This window comes from Dendrobium catenatum, unplaced genomic scaffold, assembly GCF_001605985.2.
Source record: "Dendrobium catenatum unplaced genomic scaffold, ASM160598v2 fragScaff_scaffold_9, whole genome shotgun sequence".
Taxonomy (NCBI): domain Eukaryota; kingdom Viridiplantae; phylum Streptophyta; class Magnoliopsida; order Asparagales; family Orchidaceae; genus Dendrobium; species Dendrobium catenatum.
The window spans coordinates 2,563,988-2,587,337 of NW_021318471.1; the positions used below are offsets into that span (position 1 = coordinate 2,563,988).

General features: G+C 34.5%; 1 protein-coding gene across 1 annotated transcript in view; it reads right to left on the minus strand.

Moving 5' to 3' along the window:
* LOC110110272 (probable phosphoinositide phosphatase SAC9) overlaps positions 1-23,350 on the minus strand; it is an 80,220-nt gene that overhangs the window by 41,469 nt on the left and 15,401 nt on the right. Inside the window, exons 5-7 of the mRNA XM_020841667.2 lie at positions 17,798-19,023; positions 7,840-7,947; positions 7,564-7,734 (exon numbers count right to left, since the gene is read on the minus strand). Of these exons, the coding sequence (XP_020697326.1) occupies positions 7,564-7,734; positions 7,840-7,947; positions 17,798-19,023 (1,505 nt within the window). The remainder of the gene's footprint in view (positions 1-7,563; positions 7,735-7,839; positions 7,948-17,797; positions 19,024-23,350) is intronic.

Genomic DNA, 23,350 nt, shown 5'->3' on the forward strand with positions numbered 1-23,350 from the left:
TATCTGTTATGTGAAATGTGCTTTTATGATTTGAATTCTGTTCTGTACGATTCCGTTTGTTCTGTATGATTCTGTTGTTCTGTACGATTTCGTTGGTTCTGTGAAATCTGACTTGAATATTCTGCTATTCGAAATAAATTCAGTTCTTCTGTATCAGCTGTTTGATTCTAATCAAGTATCTGAATATCGTATTTCATTTGATTATATACGATTTCTGTGATTATCTAAATTATGTACGGATTTATGAGTTTCCTGTCATTGCACGATTTTATTGATGTTTCATTTCATACTGTACATGTTACTGAACATAGATACTGCTATGGATATTGATATTGCATTGATTCATTGATACTACAGATACCGATACTACTGATCCATTGATACATTGATTCATTGTACCGATCTTATAGCACGTGATATACATTGATTCATTGTTCATTGTACTGATCTTATAGCACGTCATACACCGAATACTGACCGATACATGTGATACATTGACCACGTGATATAGAAAATGATTTTTACTGTATTGATTGATTTTAATTGTTATTATTGATTTGATTCAACTTTTCTTATGATGTGTTGAATTAATCATTTTATGTGATTTCATACCGTTTGTTATTATTGACCGGAAGTGATTTCTTTATTGATCTGATTAATTCTATTGATATGATTGAGTGATGTAAATCATATTTGATTTGACGGATTTACTAGTATTGATTCTTTTACTGTGATTCGTTTACAAAGGGTTTATCATTTCTGTACGGATTTACTGTTACTACATGATTTCACTGTTATAGCATAATCATTCATGTCGTCATTGGATTGTTAATGATATTGATACATACACTGCTGCTACTGATTCACTGTACTAACTTTATGCACATGATATATTGAGCAAGTGACATGTGATTCACTGAGTACGGGATATTGATTTCTGGATTACATATGATTTATTGAGCAAGTGATATTGAATAACTGGAATTGCAAGTGTATGTTTTGATACGATTCTGCTCCATTGATTAGACTGATGTGATAGATAAGACGACTACTGTAGAGATTGATGCACGTACTGATTTATTGAACGTTATGGGATTTTTACTGTTCACTGATTCTACCACTGCTGATTTTGGATTTTATTGTTCATGCATTGATTTCTATTTTTGTACTGGTTTTTGTACCTGCATCGATTCAATGATCATGTGTAAGTGACTGTTATTGATTTGATTGGTTGACATGCATATTATTTCCGTATCGTGCTTTGATTTCAGTTGTAGGCTTTGGTGACCTGCTGGGCTATTTAAGCTCATTATATGTGGTTAATGATTTCAGGTGTAGAGCCTCCCGCGTGAAGCTTCTTTCAGATGCTAGTATAGTCTTTTCGTAGTTTTGGTTCTCGCATTGTTTTGTAGCCCGAGTGGCTATTGTACATGTTCTTTTGGACTGTATATATGAAATGTCGAATGTGAATTATAGTATTTTGATGTATTTATTTTCTGTAATGAAATTATCATTTCTGGATGTTTGTATTGATCTGAGAAAAAGAAAAAGAAAAAAAAAAGAGAAGAAGAAAAAGAATGTCAGACGAATCCTTTCACTATAGATGTCTGGTACGTCACAATTGCTTCCCTAGCAAGTACCATACGATGATGAACTCCTATAATTTGCATTCATATCGTTTTTTTTCCTTTTTCATTTCTTCATTTATGATTTTATTTATAATTTATAAGTTATATCAAATTTCCTCATTCTTTACTTATATTCTTAATTTTTTGATGATATATATATATATATATATAGTTATTTTCAGTTATAACAATTTCTATATCAAATTTTCATCATCATCCATGCATTTGAATTTGCATTGCCTTACTCATAATAGTCTCTAAAAATAAGTAAAACAATTATATAAAATACTACTTTCATATTTGAAAGGAAAATAGAATATTGAAATTTTATACAACTGTAATTACCCACTTTGAATATTTTCAAGCTTTAATTCTTTCCAAACCCCAAGTTTTGCTATAGAGTTTTCAACACTTGTTTCAACTCAATTACGAAGATCTTTAACTGTTCAAAATTATATAATAATATCTTAATTAATACTAAATTTGAATGCCTGAAATATAATAATAAAATTGGATGTCTTAAACATCATCCAAAAACAAACATCAAATTTCCTTCACAATTATTACCCTATCTTTATAATATAAATTATCTAACAAAATTTTTTCTTCTTAAGTGAATTTTCCCTTCACTGTCGAATCGAAGTTTATGTCATTTGAATTCTTCCTATCACAAAAATATTTTCTTTCATTTAGAAAAATAAACTTAGGAAAATTCTAATAATTTTAAATTACTTCTTTCTCTGTCGTCAGAAGTAGAAGAAAAATTCAAAATACCAATTTTCTTCCTCTTCCAAATTTCTTCATTTTCGCTTTCAATCTCTTCATTTACTTTTAATTAAAAATCCCTCACTGTTTAGAAGAGGTAATACAGAAGGATTTACACAGAAAATGAAAAAAAATCAACAAATCTTCATTCTTTTCCTCTCAGCCACCTCTCACAACAGAACACCCTCTCTTGCATTTTCTTCTACAGGAATGAATGGAAATGGACTTATCTCTTATGACTAGTTATTTTTCTCCCTCGTACGTGATCCTTCGCTCAAAAAAGCAAACCGAGCCCTCAAGTCACGCTCGCGCTCGCATTTGGCCCACTCAGGTTGCAGCTTGCCCGTTGTTTCGCCCCTGCTTGATTCACGGTTTATTTAAAGGCTGGCCAATTCAATTGAGCTGGCCAGTCTAAATTGGTTCTTACACCTCCCCTTCATCTCAGGCTTATGAAGATATTTTTGTTGGGTCTACTGATAAGGATTTATTTGATTAGCCTTTAAACTGCTTAGTTAATTAGGTTTCTTATTATTATTTTTTTTTTATTTTTTTTGTTTAATCACTTACTTTTCCTTCTAAAAATAGGCGTAGCTTGATAATTTGGGCCCTCTTTGCCCTTAGGTGTGCTTATAAATAACCCATTTTCCTTTAAAAGAGGGGTGGTTTTGAGATCTTTTTTTATTTTTTTAGAAAATCTGCAAGAGGAGAGAGTCCCTTCCTTGGGACGGATTTCCCCTAAATCTTGCAAGAGGAAAGAAAGGGATTGTAGTGGAGTACAAGATTCCGCTAACTTCAAGACCGATCATCTTCATCTTGTTTGCAATGGTTGCCCGGGTAAGCAACTAGAAACCTGCGCTTTAGGGGCCTGACAGCAGTTGGAAGCCGCACCACTGGCCCTCAGCCGCAGAATTAATCCATCTGCCAGGTTTAGTGTCCAGAACAATGAATTTCCTAGTCTGTATTGCCGCCAAGGGCAGAAAAGTGTACAGCAGCATCCAAGTAGCCAAGAACTTCATATGGGGGCAAGTACAGAACAATTGAATTGCAAGAAGCCCCTAACAGGTTCTCTGTTTCCATTTTTTATCAATTTCAGCAGCTTTTCCTCCCTGTAAGTAGTCATCTACTGGTGTCTTTCTTATCATTTGCTTGCAGCTCCGGATTCTCAAAACCAGAAATCATTCTTGGAACAAGTGGGGGATCTTACTGTCGCCAGAAAAGATCCCTGCTGGACCAAGACAGCAGTTCAGCTAGTAAGAAAATAAAATACATAATCTGGGAGGTGATGCACAAGATTGTGCGAATTATAGAGGAATTAAGTTAATGTGTCATACTTTAAAACTATGGGAGCGAGTTATGGAACATAGGTTGCGGCGTGATACTAATGTTTCTCAAAATCAATTTGGATTCATGCCGGGTAGGTCGACTATGGAAGCCATACATTTATTAAGAGGTTTGATGGAGAAATATAGAGAAAATAAGGAGGATCTACATATGATATTTATTGATTTAGAAAAAGCATATGATAAAGTTCCAAGAGAAGTGCTATGGAGAGTTTTTGAAAAGAAAGGGGTTAATAATGCTTATATTCAAATCATTAAAGATATGTATGCAGGAGCTATTACTTGTGTTCAAACACAAGGTGGTTTGACCAAGTATTTCCCTATTTCGGTTGGGTTACATCAAGGATCAGCCTTAAGCCCATATCTTTTTGCTTTAGTCATGGATGTTCTCACTAGACATTTGCAAGAGGATGTACCATGGTGTATGATTTTTGCTGATGATATTCTTCTTGTTGATAAGACTAGAGAGGGAGTTGAAAATAAACTTGAATTATGGAGGTCAACTTTAGAGACTAAAAGTTTTCAATTGAGCAGATCTAAAACGGAATATATGGAGTGTAATTTTAGTAGTAATAGACCTAGTGAGGGGATTGTGACTTTGGGTGATCAAGTCATTAATAAGAGTACACGTTTTAGATATCTAGGATCTATTATTCAGAGTGATGGTGAAATTGATGGGGATATTATCAACAGAATTCAAGTTGGATGGTTGAAGTGGAGGAATGCATCGGGCTTGTTGTGTGATAGGAAAGTACCCCTCAAGCTTAAGGGAAAATTCTATAAGATGGTAGTGAGGCTTGCAATGTTTTATGGTGCTGAATGTTGGCCATTAAAAGAGAAGCATAATACTAAGTTAAGTGTAGCAGAGATGAGGATGCTTAGGTGGATGAGTGGCTTTACCCTCAGAGATAGGATAAGAAATGAGCATATACGTGAAAAGGTTGGAGTAGCTCCAGTAGAAGATAAGATTAGAAAGAGTCGCCTTAGATGTTTTGGCCACATAAAACGGCGGCCTTCCAATGACCCGGTTAGGAGAGTAGAGGTATTAAATTTGACTTATGTTAAGAAAGATAGAGGCAGACCGTTAGAAAATATTAGGAATGACATTTCTTTATTAGATTTAAATGAGAATTTGACCTTTAATAGGACACAATGGAGAAAAAAGATTCATGTAGTCGACCCCACATAGTGGGATAAAGGCTTGATGTTGTTTTGTTGTTAAATCTGGGAGGGAACAAGAACCACCAACCAAGGAATTGAATAGAAAATTCAGAAGTCTACAGCAGTTCATTGTTCTTTTTCAGTCACTATAATTCTATTTTCTTGTTTATTTTTTGTTTTTCTTCAGTCTTTCAAGCTCTGATTTATTATTGGAGTTAAAAACTTTAGTCCTTAGTTGTAAAGGAGCAAATTAGGAATTTGAAGGTATCTTTGTGTTTTTGTAGCTTAGTCGTTCTTCCTTGTTTCCCCGGTATCACCTTCAAGATGCATGTTTGGGAAAACAATATGTCAGCCTATTTTTCAGTAGTTAATCCATCTACTCTACTAGTGATGCCATTGCTGTGTTTTCCAATGCTAGTTATAATTGTTCTAATGTGGAGGTCATTGATGACTCTGGCTGAGTTTAATCTCAAGAATCTATTAAAAGTTTACACGGTTTCATGTATAAAAGATTTCAAGCTAGCGTTTTCTGTTGAAGTAAAGACAAAAAAGAAAAAGGAAATAACTCCCCTGATGATCTTGGCATTTGGACTTAGTAAGTGTTTGAATGTGGATCTGCTTCTCCCTCTTGGATGGATATCAATCTCTTAGCTATTACATTATCATGATAAAATGTACTTTCTTGGTTTTCTTTTTATGTTGGTGGTTTCTCCGTTTAAAAGCTTTCTCATGTAACCTTTTTAATGTTTATTTTTAAATTTTTCTCATTTTTCAAAAAATCCACCAACAAGAATTTGGTGTAGCTCCAGTAGAAGATAAGATTAGAGAGAGTCGCCTTAGATGATTTGGTCACATAAAACGACAGCCTTCCGATGACCCGGTTAGGAGAGTAGAGGTATTAGATTTGACTTATGTTAAGAAAGATAGGGGTAGACCTAAAAAGACTTGGTTAGAAAATATCAGGAATGACCTTTCTTTATTAGATTTAAATGATAATTTGACTTTTAATAGGACACAATGGAGAAAAAAGATTCATGTAGCCGACCCCACGTAGTGGGATAAAGGCTTGATGTTGTTGTTGTTGTTTCAAAAAATCCACCATCGCACAAGGCAATACTGGTGATGGGTCCTCCAAAGAACAGGTCAATACAATAAATCATTTCAAAAGTTTTTATATGCATATAATTATCAATATTCATAAAAATGCACTAGAACTTGACTTCAGCATCTTTGCTAAATTTAATTTATCCAGTTCTTGATTCAACATGCAAGATTGCAATTTTACAAGAGCTTCCCTGAATTGTCATTATCAACCAAAGTAATCAGTAGAAACAATATTAAGCTAGATATGATAGAGAATCATGCATCTTTTAGTCATACTGATGGCAGTGTTTTTTTGTTCATATACTGGGAATATGGAAATGCTTCTGAGAAGCAATTTCCCATAGATCTTGAACTTTATAACTCCATACTACAAGTGAGGCAACTCTGCCATAGTTGTTATTGTCATTCGAAATTTATTATAAAGGGGAAAAAATAATCAAAAACTAAAATAATATAAGCTAAGAACAAAATTTTTAATGACTGAGCTTTTACAGTATATAGAAATTTAGAATCCATAAAAATAATGTCAATCACCATCAACTTTCAGCAAATAGTATGGATTTGACCGGTGTATTTTTGGTGTTAGCAAAGGTGAATAGCATCTCAACCTCCCAATTTTCCTTACCATAGGCACCATGCTAGACAATTTAAGCTATCATTCTCATTTTGTGTTGATCACTCTCTCTCATCTTCTAATACTTCTATTTTTTCTCCTTCTCATGAGCTCAGACGTAACAGAGCACAACAGGATTAGCAATATCACAAAGTTCTACAACGTGCATTGTGGACTGTAGAATTATAAGATCCACTGGGGATAAAATCAGGATACACCAGACTTCTAGCTCCAAAGAAATCTCCAGTGTGAGAAGTTGCGCCACGAAAAAAACACCGAAAACCACAAACTCCATGCTCACAGCAGGATAGTCTTCCTTGGCATTTTTCGGAACATCACAAAATATGGAAGGGAATTAATCTATCTTCCCATTCCCATCACATTCTCTCTTCCATTCTTCTCACCGTCTCTCTTCCTTATTTCACATATCAACTACGATTATACTGGTGAAGGCTGCAGAGGCCATTGCAAATAATACCAGGAAAGGCAACCCTAACTAGCATTTAAAACCACACCACAAAGACCCAAGATAAAAAAAACATGCACAGAAATAACATCCAGCCAACCTTAACCTGCCCACCATTTCAAGGTTCTTCCTAAATGCAACAACATAAACTGAAATAAATCTCCAAAAAAAACACCAGTACAACTGTTTGGATATCCAGAACTTGACCAGCTTTCTTTTCTCTAATAAGATTGACAAAGCAAGTTCAATTTCATAATTTTGGGCAAGCTTCGCCAACCAGCTTCACCTGACAAAGTCTAATACATAATAGAATCTTTTTTAAAAAAATGGCAATTTGTAGAAATTACATTCTAAAAAGAAGCAGATGCATCTGAAAAAAGTCAATATTTATTTTTTTGAGCGGATTTTCAAGGTAATAGTGATAGGCTTGATGCAAAGCCAGAAAAATGTACCATAATCTTAGGTAAACAAATGGAAATAATATACCTCAAGGACAAGTTTAAGCCCATCTAGATTACATCCTGTTCTAACATCTACTGTTGCAGGATATGATGAATCATCTGCACCATGCGCGACTGTCAAAAGAAGCTGACAGACATGGCAAGGTTCTGCAAGGTAAATAAAAAGTTCAACAACATCAGCGGCTGGAGGGCAAACCTGTACAACAAATCCATAAGATCAGATGAGACAAAAATAATATATATATGTAAAGAAATGGCAACGGAAACATAGAGAGTAAAAACAAATACCAGAAGACCTTACCCAAATCAAGTCCTTCTTCCTAAAACTAAGAAGGCTTGAACTGCCACTTTCAATCGGTTTCAAGCTAGGTATAGGTTTCAAGAAGCATCCAGAGGGCCGTGAGAGAACCTAAACAAAAATAAAAAAGTAAATTTAGGGTTCACTATAAGACAGTATTATTCAGAAACGAAAAGAATATGTATAAGCATTCAGAAATAGATACAAATTGAGAAGTCCATGCACCAATAACACATTTTGTCTAATGGGAATATATCTCCTATTAATGACAGTACACATGCATTAAAAATGTACAGCAATTGAATGGAACATAGACATTACAACTAAAACAAGGATAAAATCCACCAGTTAACTCAAATAAAATTAGGTTCAAGATGGGTAGTTCTGACCCTACCTGACAATCCCAAGTATGAGCACACTTATCTAAGCCTCCGAATGGTTCACCAAGCCAACACAAACTGTCTTTTTTGTTTGGATTGATGCCAAGTGAAGGAAGTGAGATGAAAACGAAACAATTTGTGGTTGGTTTTGAATATGCAACAATTGATTTGAATTTTTTTAATTTTTCAATTCTTTTGACTTAAATTTTCAGCATCCAAACACAGCCTTAGTATATGGATCTACACACCCCAAATAATTGTAACTTCATGAGCATCTAAAAGCTCCAAGTCAACACTACATTGGAATATAAAATAGTGGATCAAAACCACCATAGTGCCATTGCCCTCCTTGCTATCCATTACAAACCTACAGGGCTAATTTGGGCAGAAGCTGCAGCAAGGCCGTCATGTCCTAGCATGTCATAGCTATGTCCAAGTATTTTCTACGCCCCAGAACATTCTTAGAAGAAGCTCTTAATAACTTACAGCTGGGTGGAAAAGTCACCTACCAGCAATATAGTACCTTCAGGGTGGCTCTTCCACGAGTCTCATAGAGTGGACAACATTAGGATGAGCAAAAGTCATGCACAAAAAAAAGTGCCTTGATGTGGACAGAAAAGCAACACTTAAAGAAACCCTCCTTAATAATATGAAAATGCATCCCGTCCAATTACTTCAATACCCAACCTCAAATACCACCTCCATCCTCTTCCAATATGTCATCCCCGCTGCTTCTCCTTTATCCACTCTTTTCCCCTTAAGAAATATCAGTGTTGTTGATGCGGACATCCGACGGTGGATGATATTCAAAGGAAGAGTCGAAGATCGACGGCCGAGATCACTCCATTTTATTTTAGTTTATTAATTATATTTTGATTTAATTTTATAATTTTCCCTTTTTACCCTTTTGTTTAAGAGTCTTGTCTTATGTAAGCCCAAGGGGCAAATGTGTCTTTTAATTTCTTTTGAGGCCTATATATAGAGGCCCCTTCTCTTGTATTAGGCATGATGGAGTTTTAATAAAAAAAATTATTCTGCACATTTGCTCTTTGGGAGGACGTTAGTGAGAATCCCTATGTGAGGGCAATGAAATACCCACCAGCCGCAGGATGTGTCCGGGCTCGTAGTTGAAGTCCCTTGGTGAAGGGAAATGCAATACCCGTTAGTCTTTGGAAGAGTCTGAGACTCGCAGTTTTCTTTGTTTTTATTTATCCTTATTTGTTTTCTAATCGTCATCTCCATCCTCTCTCCAATCCCGCTGGCTTCATCCCCCCTCCAAATTCCCTCCATGAATTTTGAATTTCAAAATTCAAACATCCCTTAGTTACCTTCCTAAAATAGCTCATATCAATTTGGAAAGTGTCTTTATTTGAAACCAATTCTCCATTTGAATTTCAAAAACTTTCCTCTTTGATAATCTTTAGTTAGGAAGCCTCCCACAATTTCATCTTGTATCCAAAGCATTCCTATTTTATACATCTTAATTTGGTAATGAATTTGAATTCAAATTAATTTGAATTTGAATTTGTTTCCTAAATTAGGATTTGATTTAAATTAATTAAGTTAAGAAAGTTGTTTGAATTAGGTCTAATTAACTTTTGATTGGATTTGATTTCAATTAATCTTCCTCAATTTCGGTTTCCAATCAAGGCCCACTTTAATTCTCTTTCCCTAAACCCTCTTCTCTCTCTACCAGCCACCCCTCTCTCCTACCTTCTCTCTCTACTTAATTAATGCTTCTCCATTAAGGCCCACAATTTCTCTCCTATTTTAATTAATTCCTTCCCAAAAAAATGGAACCCCATTTAAGGAATTAATTAAGTACCCCTTTCCTCCCTTTTCCATTTAGTTAGAAATTCAAATTTCAAATGACCCCCTCACCCTTATATCCATTCTACATCAGTTTGGTATCAGAACATGGTTGCCCGGGATGCGAACTCGACGGAGTCGAGCCATTTTCCACCACGGGAGAATGATGCGGACATCCGACGGTGGACGATATTCAAAGGAAGAGTCAAAGATCGATGGCCGAGATCACTCCATTTTATTTTAGTTTATTAAATGTATTTTGATTTAATTTTGTAATTTTTCCTTTTTACCCTTTTATTTAAGAGTCTTGTCTTATGTAAGCCCAAGGGGCAAATGTGTCTTTTAAATTCTTTTGATGCTATATATAGAGGCCCCTTCTCTTGTATTAGGTATGATGGAGTTTTAATAAAAAAAAATTATTCTACACTTTTGTTCTTTGGGAGGACGTTAGTGAGAATCCCTATGTGAGGGAAATGAAATACCCACCAGCCGCAGGATGTGTCCGGGCTCGTGGTTGAAGTCCCTTGGTGAAGGGCAACGCAATACCCGTCAGTCTTTGGAAGAGTCTGAGACTCACGGTTTTCTTTGTTTTTATTTATCCTTGTTTTTTTTCTAATCGTCATCTCCATCCTCTCTCCAATCCCGCTGGCTTAATCCCCCCTCCAAATTCCCTCCTTGAAAGAGCACTCTTATGTTGAGGTAAATCACCAAGTTCCTTCAATATAAGATCAATACAGTGTGCTGCGCAGGGGATCCAATAAAAGTGTTTCCTCTTCTCCATTAACATCTGACCAGCTGCTTTGTATGCACTGGCATTGTCAGTCACCACCTGAACAACCAATTGCTCCCCAATCTCCTCAACAACCTCATCTACTAAATTGAAAATGAATTCAGCATTTTTAACCTCATCTGAAGCTTCAACTGATCGTAAAAACACAGTGTCGTAGGGATTGTTGACAAGGATATTAATCAAGCTCCTGCTCTTCATGTCAAACCACCCATCTGACATAATGGTAACACCAGTCTCAATCCATGTCCGTTTAATCTCATCAATGCTATGCTCTGTGTTCTGCAGCTCCTTTAAAATCCATGTTCGCAACTCGTAGATGGAAGGTGCCTTCAACCCTCTCTCATACAACCCTACAGACCGCAGCATATTGAAGTAGGCCGGCGATGTCGCAACATTAAATGGTATGACATTCTCAAAAAAAAATCTGCCAATATCCATGTAAATCTGCCGTCGACTCTCTTTGGTACCAGCCGCAGGCATCATATATGCTTGTCCTCTATCCTCTCATTGAGTAATCATATATTGGTCCATAGGACCCCGTGCACCTCTATTAAGTATAGTGGAGGAAGAGCCATTTCCACTCTCGCTCCCAAAGTAAGCACCATGTTCGACCCTTTCATCAAATTGTTCATGTTGTAAATGTTTGGTCGTCATACTCTTTTTCATATAAGCTGTAATTTCCTCCTTCACGTTATCCGGAATATTCTCACAATGTGCTACATTCTTATGTGAGCCGGATAAGTGTTCCTCATGTGAGTTACTCCTCCCTTCACCACCTTATCACACAAATTGCATTTTAAATACACATACGTCTTCTCGTCGCCTCCTACATTAACTTGTACACTATACTTCCAAGAAGAGTCACGTCGCAATGATGTATTAGTCTTTTCCTTGCCCCTAACCATATTTCCTAAAGCACAAATACAAAATAAAACAAAAAATCTCAAAAAAATTAAAACCCTAGATTTTCTTTTATTTGAAAAATCTTTCGTTGAACTAAAAAAAGATAACTAAAATCGTTTGTGAACTTCTACTAGAGAGCGGCCGGACACTTCAAGCTCGCCGGAGTGAGAGGTAGCGCCGGCGGGAAGGGAGGCCGAGCGAACATGCGGAAGATCTTGCGGGCTGCGGGTTTTTTTGCCTGCTTGGTTTTGGGTAGGCTGCTATGAGAGGGGAGGAAAAGCCTTATTTCATTTAAACTTAAGTGTGTGGGTCCCGATTATTAGACGCGTGCGCCTCACACTGAATTGCGCAATTCAGCCTCAGAGGCGCGCCTCACAGTGGAAGAGGCGTACGCCTCCGGAACCAGAATTGCTTAGGCATTGAGGAGATTTTGCCTAGAATTGCGCAGAGACGCGCCTTGAGGTGCATCTCTGATTGCGCAATTTTAAACTATGGGTAAGATTTCTTTTAAGGGTACAACTATGTAAAATTAATGAAAATTAATAATAATAGTTATGTAATTTTGTGTGAGATTTTACGCTACATTACAGAAGATTATTTTCAAAGCTCGAGGTTTAAAAGAAATTAAAGCTCAAAAGCAATCAAAGTGGGTAAATGATGTTATTCTATAAATATTTCATGATTATATTTTATTCATACAGTCTCCTGATTATTCATTCAATTATACATGTTTGAAGGTTAGCATATTCATAAGATTCATGATAAAAGTTAGTCATTAAAGTGATATGTAATATATGTATGTATATATATGTATGTATATATATGTATATATGTATATATATGTATATATATATATATGTATAAATATATATATATGTATATGTATATACATATACATATACATGGAAAAGAACAATAAAAAAAATGGAAATAAAAGTTTAATTTATTTCTAAATAGCATATAAAGATAATCTTATGATTGAAATAGAACAAATGTAAAAATGAAAAGAAAAATGTATATGCATGCAAAATTATAGGATTTCACCCTTGTATGGTACTGACTAGGAAAGCAACGTACTCATGCACATTAAATGAAAATAGTTGTACATTTATTGATACATTTAGACGGTGCTCTTGTACTAATAAAAATAGAAATTGATTAAATGTCAAAATTATTAAAGAAATGTTAAGTAAAATGGACAAATGAGACAGAATATAAAATAAATTATGTGAAATTACAAAACCTATAGTATATGAATGAAGATGCATATGTTAATTATGTAAGAAAGTTGAAAAATATGTATGTTATTTTATAGGACTAACTGTTGTATATTAATGATGATTACCCACTGAGTTTAATTTGTAAACTCATTCTATTAAACTAACACTTTTATAGAAGTCTCATGATAAGTGAAAATGACTGAAAGAGAGAAGTAAGTCTACAGAAGACGACGCTCAAATGAAAGTATGTAATATATGATTGATGCAAATGTTTAGGTTTGAAAAAAAATAGTATTAGTGGTTTTATAGAAATTATTTTTCTGATAGTAGCTCTTCAATTTTATTGAGAATTTGAATGTTAAATTATTTATGAAATTGAATGAAATAGTATACCCATCCGACTTTTTGTTCCCGCCTCGTTAATTCAACTATCCGGGCCGGGTAGAGACATTAGAGGTTAGCACAATTCGTTTTTGATCAAAACTAGGCTTAGCTCCTTACTTTTGATTGAGTTTTGTATGAGGTAAAAATCAATTCATTTTCAAACAACTTTTATCTTAAAGATAATGTAGTCCAATATGCATACACATGGCATCCATGCACCCATAAATAAAGGGAAAAACGCACAAATATACAGATGGATATGCTTATATATGCATTCACATATATGCATGTATATTCCAATTATATCTTGAGCTAGCTTGATTTAATCCAATCACAACATAACCAAAGTTTGATTCAATCCAAGCCTAGCACATTATTTGGCTCTTTGATTTCAAACCAAGAACATATGAACTAAAAATAAAGCATATTGTGGAGGTAATTAGAGGTAATTTTGAGTCAACTTCTCAATCCTAGAGTAAATAAAACCAAAGGCTTAACTTAACATTGAGCAACATCATGTTTGCAAAAATGAAATACAACATGACAGATCAATTATAAAAGTTATTGAAGATGAACAAAAAATCGTAAGTGAGAGTAAAATATTATTTCAATGACAAGGCAAGAAAACTTTTCACACCCCAACTAAATTGTTTTCGACTCTTAATAGAACACAATGGAGAAAAAAAAGATTCATATAGCCGACCCAACATAGTGGGATAAACTATAAAGGATTGTTGTTGTCATAAAAAAAATTCAAAAACCAATAGTCCATTCATACTGCATTTTTTCTCTTCACATGTTCAACAAACCATTTGCTTTCATCAAGGAAGGATGTAAGAGCCAGTTTAACTGGTCGATTCAATTGAACTGGCCAGCTCATATTAACTAAGTCATGCGAATCAAAAAGACAAAACCAAGCAGAGTCGCGGCCCAGGAGGATAGCATGCGAACGTAGGCGGGACTATAAGGGCTAGTTTTTTATCCGAGAGAAGGAGTTCGGGAATGAAATCAGATAACTCATGAAGAATAACTCCCTCCTCTTCACTCATTACCGCAAAATAAGCGAAGTCGAGAGAAACGGCTGATAGGAAGAAGGAGAAGGAAGGTATGCTATTTTTCAATTTTGTTCACTTTGTGTGCAATTTCTTCACGATTTAATTATAAGAAATGATTCATATCTCTTTTAAAGGTAAAAGAAGAGAACTTGAGAGAGAAAGAAGAAGGATCTTGTGTTGGAAAATTTTCTTTTGTACTCATATTTATTTGTTGTTCAAATTTTGAAGAATAGAAATTATAAAATTTATTTTATTGGTAATAATAGTATATGATTTCAGAAAGAAGAAAATCTGACGGAGAAAGAGGAAGTGTTTGGATTTGAAAAATTCTTTTATAAGAAAGTGTAAGTAAATTCCCTTTCTTATTTTTCTGTTCAAACTAAAAGAAGGAAAATTTTATAATTCTCCTAATTTAAGAAATATTATTGTTGTAGGAAGAATCCAATTATAGTAAGCTTATATCTAATGGTAAAGGGAGTCAATTAGCAGTGAAGGAAGTAAAGATTTGTTGAAAAAAGGAAAGATTCCTTGAGGTAATTATTTAATTGAGAAAAGTTTAATCACATATTTTGTTTGAAGATAATGGTAGAAACTGTAATTGAGATTGTGGAAGAATTTATGCCCTTTAATATTATGTAATAAGGATTAATTATTCAAAATCCCTGTTTAGAAATGGTTAAAGTAATTTGTGTTATTTTGAAAAGTGAAAGGTTTTCATACTAAGGCTTCGTTTGATTTCCACCGGAGTTTTATTCATTTTTAAACGGAAGTATCATAACGAAGAAGCGGAATTTTTTTACTTCTGAAATCGGTGTTATTTCGGAGTTATATGAAAAGGCCTTTAAAAAAGTGACGCAAACAAACATTAAAATACTTATTTTTTTTCAGATTGAAACCGCAAACGAAAAAATTTATGCACTACCAAACGAAGCCTAAGATAAATATTAGAGGTATATTTCAGATAATCAAAGATTTGGAAGAAATCTAAAAATATAAAAATATTCAAAGTGGGTAATATAGCATAATTGTTTTATTGCAATTTCAAATTCTTTTCTTTATGTTATTACAATTCCTTTTAATTATTGCAATTATAGCATGTCATAAGAATTAATTGAAATAATAAAGAAAATTTAAATGTGAATTATATTTATACGGAATGATCATTGTATAGATGATACATTTAAATGTTAAGTATGCAACAATCTTGAGAATTATTGAATGACTAAGATTATAGTATAATGTATATACAGGTAATGAATTATATAAAAATGAAAAGTAATAAAAGAGGGAAAATGTACATGCATGCAAATTACAATAATCCACTGCCGTATGGTACTGGCTGGGAAAGCAACTTATCCATGCCCGTTAAAAAAAAATGAAAATGATTATATCTTTATTGCTACATTTAGACGGTAATCATGTACTAAATGAAAAAGTGAAGGGATAAATGAAAAAAAGAAATATGGATGAATATTAATTTGAAAAAATAATATGTTATTGGACAAATGTATAATAAAGATCTAACCCATATGAATTGATATATTTACGTATATGTTATATGAAAAGAAAAAGAAAAATGCATATAATTCATTATGTATTTTTAATGTATAACTGTTATGTTATAAGAATAATTACTGATGAAATCAAGAATTCTGTACTTTTTATTTTATTTGAACAATCGTGTATTTTATTTTCTTTTCTTTTTTTAGCTATCCAATGACGGGAAAGCATCCAATGATCATGGTAGGTGTGCATATGGCTTGGTAGACCTTTGGTTTGCTGGCTCGATTGGTCCCTGGCTGCTGGTGGTTCTCGAGTAAGCTGTTTTGGAGCATTCGGTTTTGAGCTTATTCCCTAAGTTGCTTGAGCTGAAGTTTAGTAGCTCATTATTATCCAAAAAAGGTACATTATTATGAAGTTTACTTTTGGAGTGGCCTTGTCCCTTCCCCTTCCCCTTTTCTTCTTGTCTCTTGGAGAACCGTGGTTTACTTTTAAATGGTGGCTGAATTCAAAGCAATAACTTTATAATAAATGTGCTTTAAACTCTTGGGAGTTCGGCCAGCCATTGTTTTTTCCGTGCTTTGATGGTTTCCTGAGCCTGTGTTGCTTTGGATTCTAGCGGGCTGTTTGCTTACCGAGACATGAACTCCTTGGATTCCTGTTCTGGTTTAATGTGGAGCTGAATTCCGAACTGGGAAGAAATTTCCCGTGGCTTTGCTGCTTTGAACTCACGGCCTGAGGTGCTGGCTCCTTGGATCCGTGAGGTGCTGGCTGTTTTTCCGAACTCTGTGGCTTGGCTGCTTTGAATTTTCAGCCTGCTGAATGTCTCTTTGGTTCCTGGTGAGCATGGGGGAAAATTTCTATGTAGGAAATTAATATATGAGACTCTTGGCATTCCTCTCTCTTGCCTATAAAAATGAGATGATGTTGTGTGGAAAAGGCAGTTGATATTTGTGAGCATATTTGCTAGTAACCTGCGGGTTTATTCGGAAATCCTGCGGGCTCTTTCCAACCTTCTTTTCTCATCCCCTCCGGAAATCCTGCGGGCTCTTTCCACCCTTTCTTCTCGGGCTTCTAACCTCTTTCGTCTCTCCGCAAGTGCCACTCCATCTGTATCCTTCTTCTCAAAGTAAAGCAACTTTAGGGTGTCGTATCAGAGTTGATTTGAAGCATCTGTTGAAGAAATTGGCCAATCTTGCAGTGGTGGACCATCGGTTTGCTAGTTCTATGCACTTTACTTATTTAACCTACAAATTCGATGCATGTGAGGAACCAGCTCTGACGGTTGTCTGAGGATAGCGTCTTTTTAAGTTTCTTTATTTCTTTAAAATCTCCTAGCATCTTTTGTTGTGTTTGTCAAGTTTTGGGTCATTTGAGTTTATTTAACAAAGTTTGTTTTAAGTTCTACTCATTTTGTCAGTGTTCTTCTTGTGTGTCTTTTGTGTTCAAGAAATATAGGGTCCCCTATATTCCTTGTCTACATCAATTACCCACTAAGTTTATTTTGTAAACTCACTCTATTAAACTAATATTTTCATGTAAGTCTCTTGATAAGTGAAAATGACAGAAAGAGATGAGTACATCTACAGAAGACGATGATCAAATGAAAACAAGTAAAATGTCTTTATGTTTAAATGTATATTCAATGTATAAGTAATGTTAGTGGCTCTTTAGTGTTTGAGGAATATTAATCATTACTATTATGTGTAATTGTGGAAAACGTATTAACCGTTCAACTGTTCGTTCCCGTCTTGTTAATTCGAGTTTCCAAGCTGGGTCGTGACATAGGTTATGTTGCATAAGCCTATTTAAGCTTTCTATACCAAAATGAAAAATTATTCACTCCAATTATCAAAAAATGTGTACAATATGCATTTATATTTAAAAAATATTACTCAAAATGGAAATAGTTCTACCTACTTTCAGAGGATGAACTGGAACTGAAGGGAGATGCTTGAAAAGCCTTATTCCAAGGAACATTTCCAACTGCTTTTGTCTAGAACTATCTACAAGAACATTCTGGTATCTTCTTTGCAGAGTGATTTTAACGTTCTGTGCTGCAGAAAACGTGCTAAATTTTCCTCCATCCTCATTAAATATATTGAGGATTTGACTATGCATAGCTTTTGAACCAGTATAGAGCGTTGCATGTATATCACCTGCTAGAAGGAATAGATCAGCTAATTGATTTATAGGAGTTAGCAACGTTGAGCTCTTGAATTGGTCAAATGACATGTCAAATCTTTTCCAAGGTTTGTCCTGGAAAGGATGTTCCCATGTAGTTGTACGCGTGTTATGATCAATATAGAAAGGCTTCCCCGTTACGGCATCCCTGCGCTCCTCCCACCCTGGAGGTAAAGAGCCAACCCCATATTTGCTATACTCACCAAATCTATTTACTGATGTAAAGCCAGAAAGTGAATCCCTGTCAAGAAAAAAGCCCAACCTCTTACATTGTTCCACAAAAACCTGCAGAGACCCAAAAAAGCTGGCAGCATTTGTTCTATCCAAAGAATCTGCACAATTGAAACGTATTACCCCATTTTGAAGTGAATTTAGGCAGAACCCACCATCAATTTCACTATTAGACACAAAAAGTCCTCTACATTCCTTGAGTTGCTGCTTTGAAGGATAATAATTCCCTTCACAAAAACCAATGGATACTGTGGGAGCTTTGAGAAGTCTCCAAAGTCCATCAATAGTCTGCTGTTCACCTTTTAATTTCACAGTAGCATGCCAATCATAATTTATCAGTTGAATCCAAGTATAAGGAAGTTTACCAGTAGATTTAACATATTTTATGGATTCCTTAAAATGTTCCACCAAAATGGTTTCTGACTTCCCCTCATGATTTCTGAGCAAGTTTACACAAATTATAGGTATCAAAGAAGTTTTCTTTTCTCTGACAGCTGTAAGATCAGAACGCTGAGCTTTATATCTTCTACTTAATCTTTGATAATAGAGTGCACTTCCTCTGTAAGGTTCCTGACCAGAAACATAAATTTCAGCTTCTGCAGAAGTAAATTTTAAGTCTGCTCCCCACCATATTGGTATGGTTCCCCTTCGCCAGACATAAGAGCTGAATGGGAAGCTTTCTCCAGATTTTTGTACAGACCACACCAGTTGCTCACATTCCACCTCATTGCCTTTAAAGAATAAATGCAATAGAGTGAGAAAGTGAATCATCTATGATCAATTATGTATGGTGACATAAAGAACATACTATATACTAGTCTTGTACAGCTACCAGTTACCACTCCAAGATAATAAGCCTGGACAACACGCAAGCAACTATATGGTTTTACCAATGCAAATATAAGGTCAAATAAAGATAAAAAAACACGAGTATCTCTCATGAGTCTCATCAATTATTCAATTGAAAGGCACCCAAAATTGTATAATCATAGCAATGTACGTGCAATAATGACATGAAATAAAACACAACGAATTAACTACAAGAAAAACTTCAACACAAGCTCATAGTTTACATTTCATTTGTTAAATACATGTAAAACCTTCACAAGTAAGTATTCAGCTCAAAATCATTGCTAGACAAAAGAAAAAAAAAAACTGAGCAAGGAGATATTTCAAATTGATGAAACATTTCAGGATTGCAACATCAATCATACCAGCACCATAAACATGGAAACTAGAAAGAAAAAACTACTAGTAAGTCATTTGAGCTCCAATCATACTCCTTTAAAATTAAATAAGCATAACCAAGCTAAAATTAACAAATGATAAGCCAAAAAGGAATATCAGTCATAGGCTATACCTTATGCATGTGTCAAGGTCTTCCAATAAATTTGATACAGGAAATCTGTCCTTAAATCAAGCATTGAGACCATACAATTCTCCAGAATAAACACTGCTGATTTTCTAATTTATTGAATATTCTTTGAAAGCAATAAAGGATGATCTTCTTTTAATTGATTTCTTTTCAGAAGTGTCAATCCATACACATGATTAAAGTATTAAACTTAACCAACTATTTAGGATTACTCTTATAAATCTTCATTTTTTATTTATTTTTATCAAATGCTGAAAGAAATGTTAAACCTATTCTTTGCAAATATTTTTGAAAATTTTCTAGAAGTGTTACCTTAGATCTGCTTGGACGAAAATTTATGGAAATTTGAGAGTTCATACTCATTAGAAACACAAGTTGCAAGCATTGGCATGAGTACAATGGCACTCTGAGTTTCAGCATAAAGTTTTTGGTGTTGTATTTTTTTCTTCTGTACTTTGATCTAAAGCATGCCTATGATGATGCCCCTATTTAGAACTGGATGCGCTCTCCAGTGATTTCAATATCTTGGTGGGATTAATTTTACTTCTGCAAGTGCTTTGGTTTAACTCTTATTGGATTCTCTAGTGCAGTTGGCTTCAAATTTCTGTTTCAGCATTTTAGGTCTGTACTTTTCCCCTAGAAGAAGTAGTGTTGCCCATTAACCATACCGCAACTTCACTAATTTCCATTTTCTAAGAGACAGAAACAATACCACTACTTTCCATTCTAGTTTCTGAGCACTTGCTGCTATAATCAAGTGCCACTACCTTCCATACTATTTTGTGAATCTGCCAGCAAAAGTTTCATATGCACGGCTCTTGCCAACTACGGTTTTTCCTGACCTGGCACTATACTGTATTAGGATATTTGGTTCCTTTTATTCTCAAGTATTGCGCTGTTGTTGAGGCCAGGAATTGTTGTTAACATACAGGAACGGGATTTTAAAATGGAAATATGCTGTTTTTTACTAGAACTAAGGATGAAAACTTGACGTCCTCCTAGAATGTAAGTTTATGGATTTGAAAATTGTAATATCATGGTTAAAAATAGAACCATTGATGCATGTAAGAAAAAAAAGATTGAATGACTGAATCAAAATTCCAGATTAACTCAATTCTTATGTGCGATATTAGAATATGGGTTCTTTGGACACTTCACCAGTCTTTACAACAACTACCGTGCCACATTCTCCTTGAATTGGCATGAGTCTTGAATTTTCCCAAATTTGCACTTTCTATCCTTGTTCTTTCTTCTAAATTATTTCGAGATTGATTTTTATAAATGATTGAAATTTTGGTAAGTTTAATACATAAAAATTTTCTTCTTTCTACTAAGAATCTTAATCATTGTAAAATCTTACGTTCTACAACAACAACATCAAGCCTTTATCCCACTACGTGGGGTCTGGCTACATGAATCATTTTTCTCCATTGTGTCCTATTAAAAGTCAAATTCTTGTTTAAATCTAATAAAGAAAGGTCATTTCTAATATTTTCTAACCAAGTCTTTTTAAGTCTACCCCTACCTTTCTTAACATAGGTCAAATCTAATACCTCTACTCTCCTAACAGTCAATCTTATTTTCATAATTTTCATTAAAAAGTTTAGCAAAATATCTCATCCATCTTTGTTGAATATCATCTTCTAAGAAAAGTATTTTTTGATCTTCATCTTTAATACACTTCACTTGAACTAAATCCTTACTACTCCTATCTCTTTGTTTGGCTAACTTATACATATATCTTTCTCCCTCTTTAGTATCTAATCTATTATATAAATCACTAAAAGCTAATGTCTTTGCATCGCATATTGCTTTCTTAGCATTCTTATGAGCCACTTTATATATTTCCCGATTATCAGAATTTTTAAAATTAAACTAATTTTTATAACAAAACTTCTTATTTTTAATCTTTTCTTGCACATTTGGATTCCACCACCAACTATTTTTTATATTAGGAGTTTTTCCTTTTGATACTCCAAGGACATCTTTTGCAATATTGTTAATATCACTAACCACTTTTTCCCACATATTTTTGACATTCCGAATCAAAATTCCTTATTAAAATCTTACGTTCTCTTAGATTTAATTTCTAGTACAATTTTTTAAAGTTACACGATGGATGGGAAAAGCCACAGGTCACAATTCACAGTTACGAGTATTTCTAGGATAGGCGAACTTTTATTTTGATTTCTTAAAATAAATTTTAAAATAATTAATTAATTTAAAAGTTTGTGCTCACATTCTCGCACAATTCTTCTTTTCTCATACGTATTGAAATGCATGTTGTTGCCTCATGTAGGGGAAAATTTTGCGTTTTGGCTTCATGGCACAATGCAAGCGATATGTGTACCATTTCTAGGTAATTTTGATGTTTCATATGGGTAGGGTACAATCAGTTTTACGAACATGCAACTTAGCTACAATGTTGAGCTCATAGTGTCCCACTACATTGTGTTTGATAAAGTGCGTGCGAGAAGTGCTTTCTTTGATATTTTTGACATTCCGAATGCATTGACACTATTTCACAAACATGTGATGTTTGAGAGATTTTTGCACAACTTTATGCCCGCTGTCCATTATTCTTGTTGCATTCCATTGAATCGATAGGGAGGGGTATTTATTTGATAATTTTGACGCTTTAGACATATTTGCACAGTTTGTTTTACGAATGAACGGAGTTAATGCGATTTAAATCACGGTCGAAGAGTTTCAAACCCATTTCTTGTGATGTCGCATTAGCTAGCCACTACTCTCATCATGCTTGCCCGAATAGATCGCAAGATACATGCGAAAGTGAACAGTCTCAAAGTCACAAGCAAGGAAAGCAATCAATAAGGCTCAAAAGTTGCTGCAAAATGAGGAAGAACAATTCAAGAAGATATGGGATCATTAGTCATAGATTATAAGAACAAATCCAGGCATAACAATATTTGTACAAACTACATTGAACATGAACTTAAAAGGCCAAAAGGCCAAGCATAGGGGTTGTTAGAAGTATGGAAAAAAGGCTTCCTCACAGGTTGTAGGCCAAGCATAGGGGTTGTTAGATGCTTTCTAACTAATAACTACAGTTAGTTTAGATGATAGTAATAACGTTTTTCCAATGGCAAGGACTGTTTTTGAAAATGAGACAAGAAGTAGTTGATTATAGGTTTACATTCATCTCAATAAACAGAAGGGTATAATTCATGCATTTGAAAATATTTTCCCACATGTTATAAATAGATTCGGTGTGCAACATCTGCATCAAAATTTTAAGTTTGCTGAATTCAAGTGGTTGCATTGAAGAATGACTGGTGAGTAGGAACTAAGACTACCACAATTAACCAAAACACCTACAACATGCAAGAGTTGGTAAAACTGGATAGCAATCTTACAAATGGTTAAATGAGAAGTAAAAAGGAGAGTGGTCACAATCACATTTTAACTGCATCTCTACATGCAACACGTTACTCAATAACATGTTTGAATGTTTCAACTTTATCATTTTTTAAGCAAGAACAATACCTACGATCTCCATGTTCAAGAGCATCAGAACTTTGGTGATAACATCGATACAAGAAAAAAAGAAGAGCTCATCATGGTGGAATGAAATGTTCTGTCCAAGGATTCGTGAAACACTTGGAAGAAATTTTTATGAAGTTGGGAATTGCATTGGTGTGAAGGCTAATAATGACAACTAC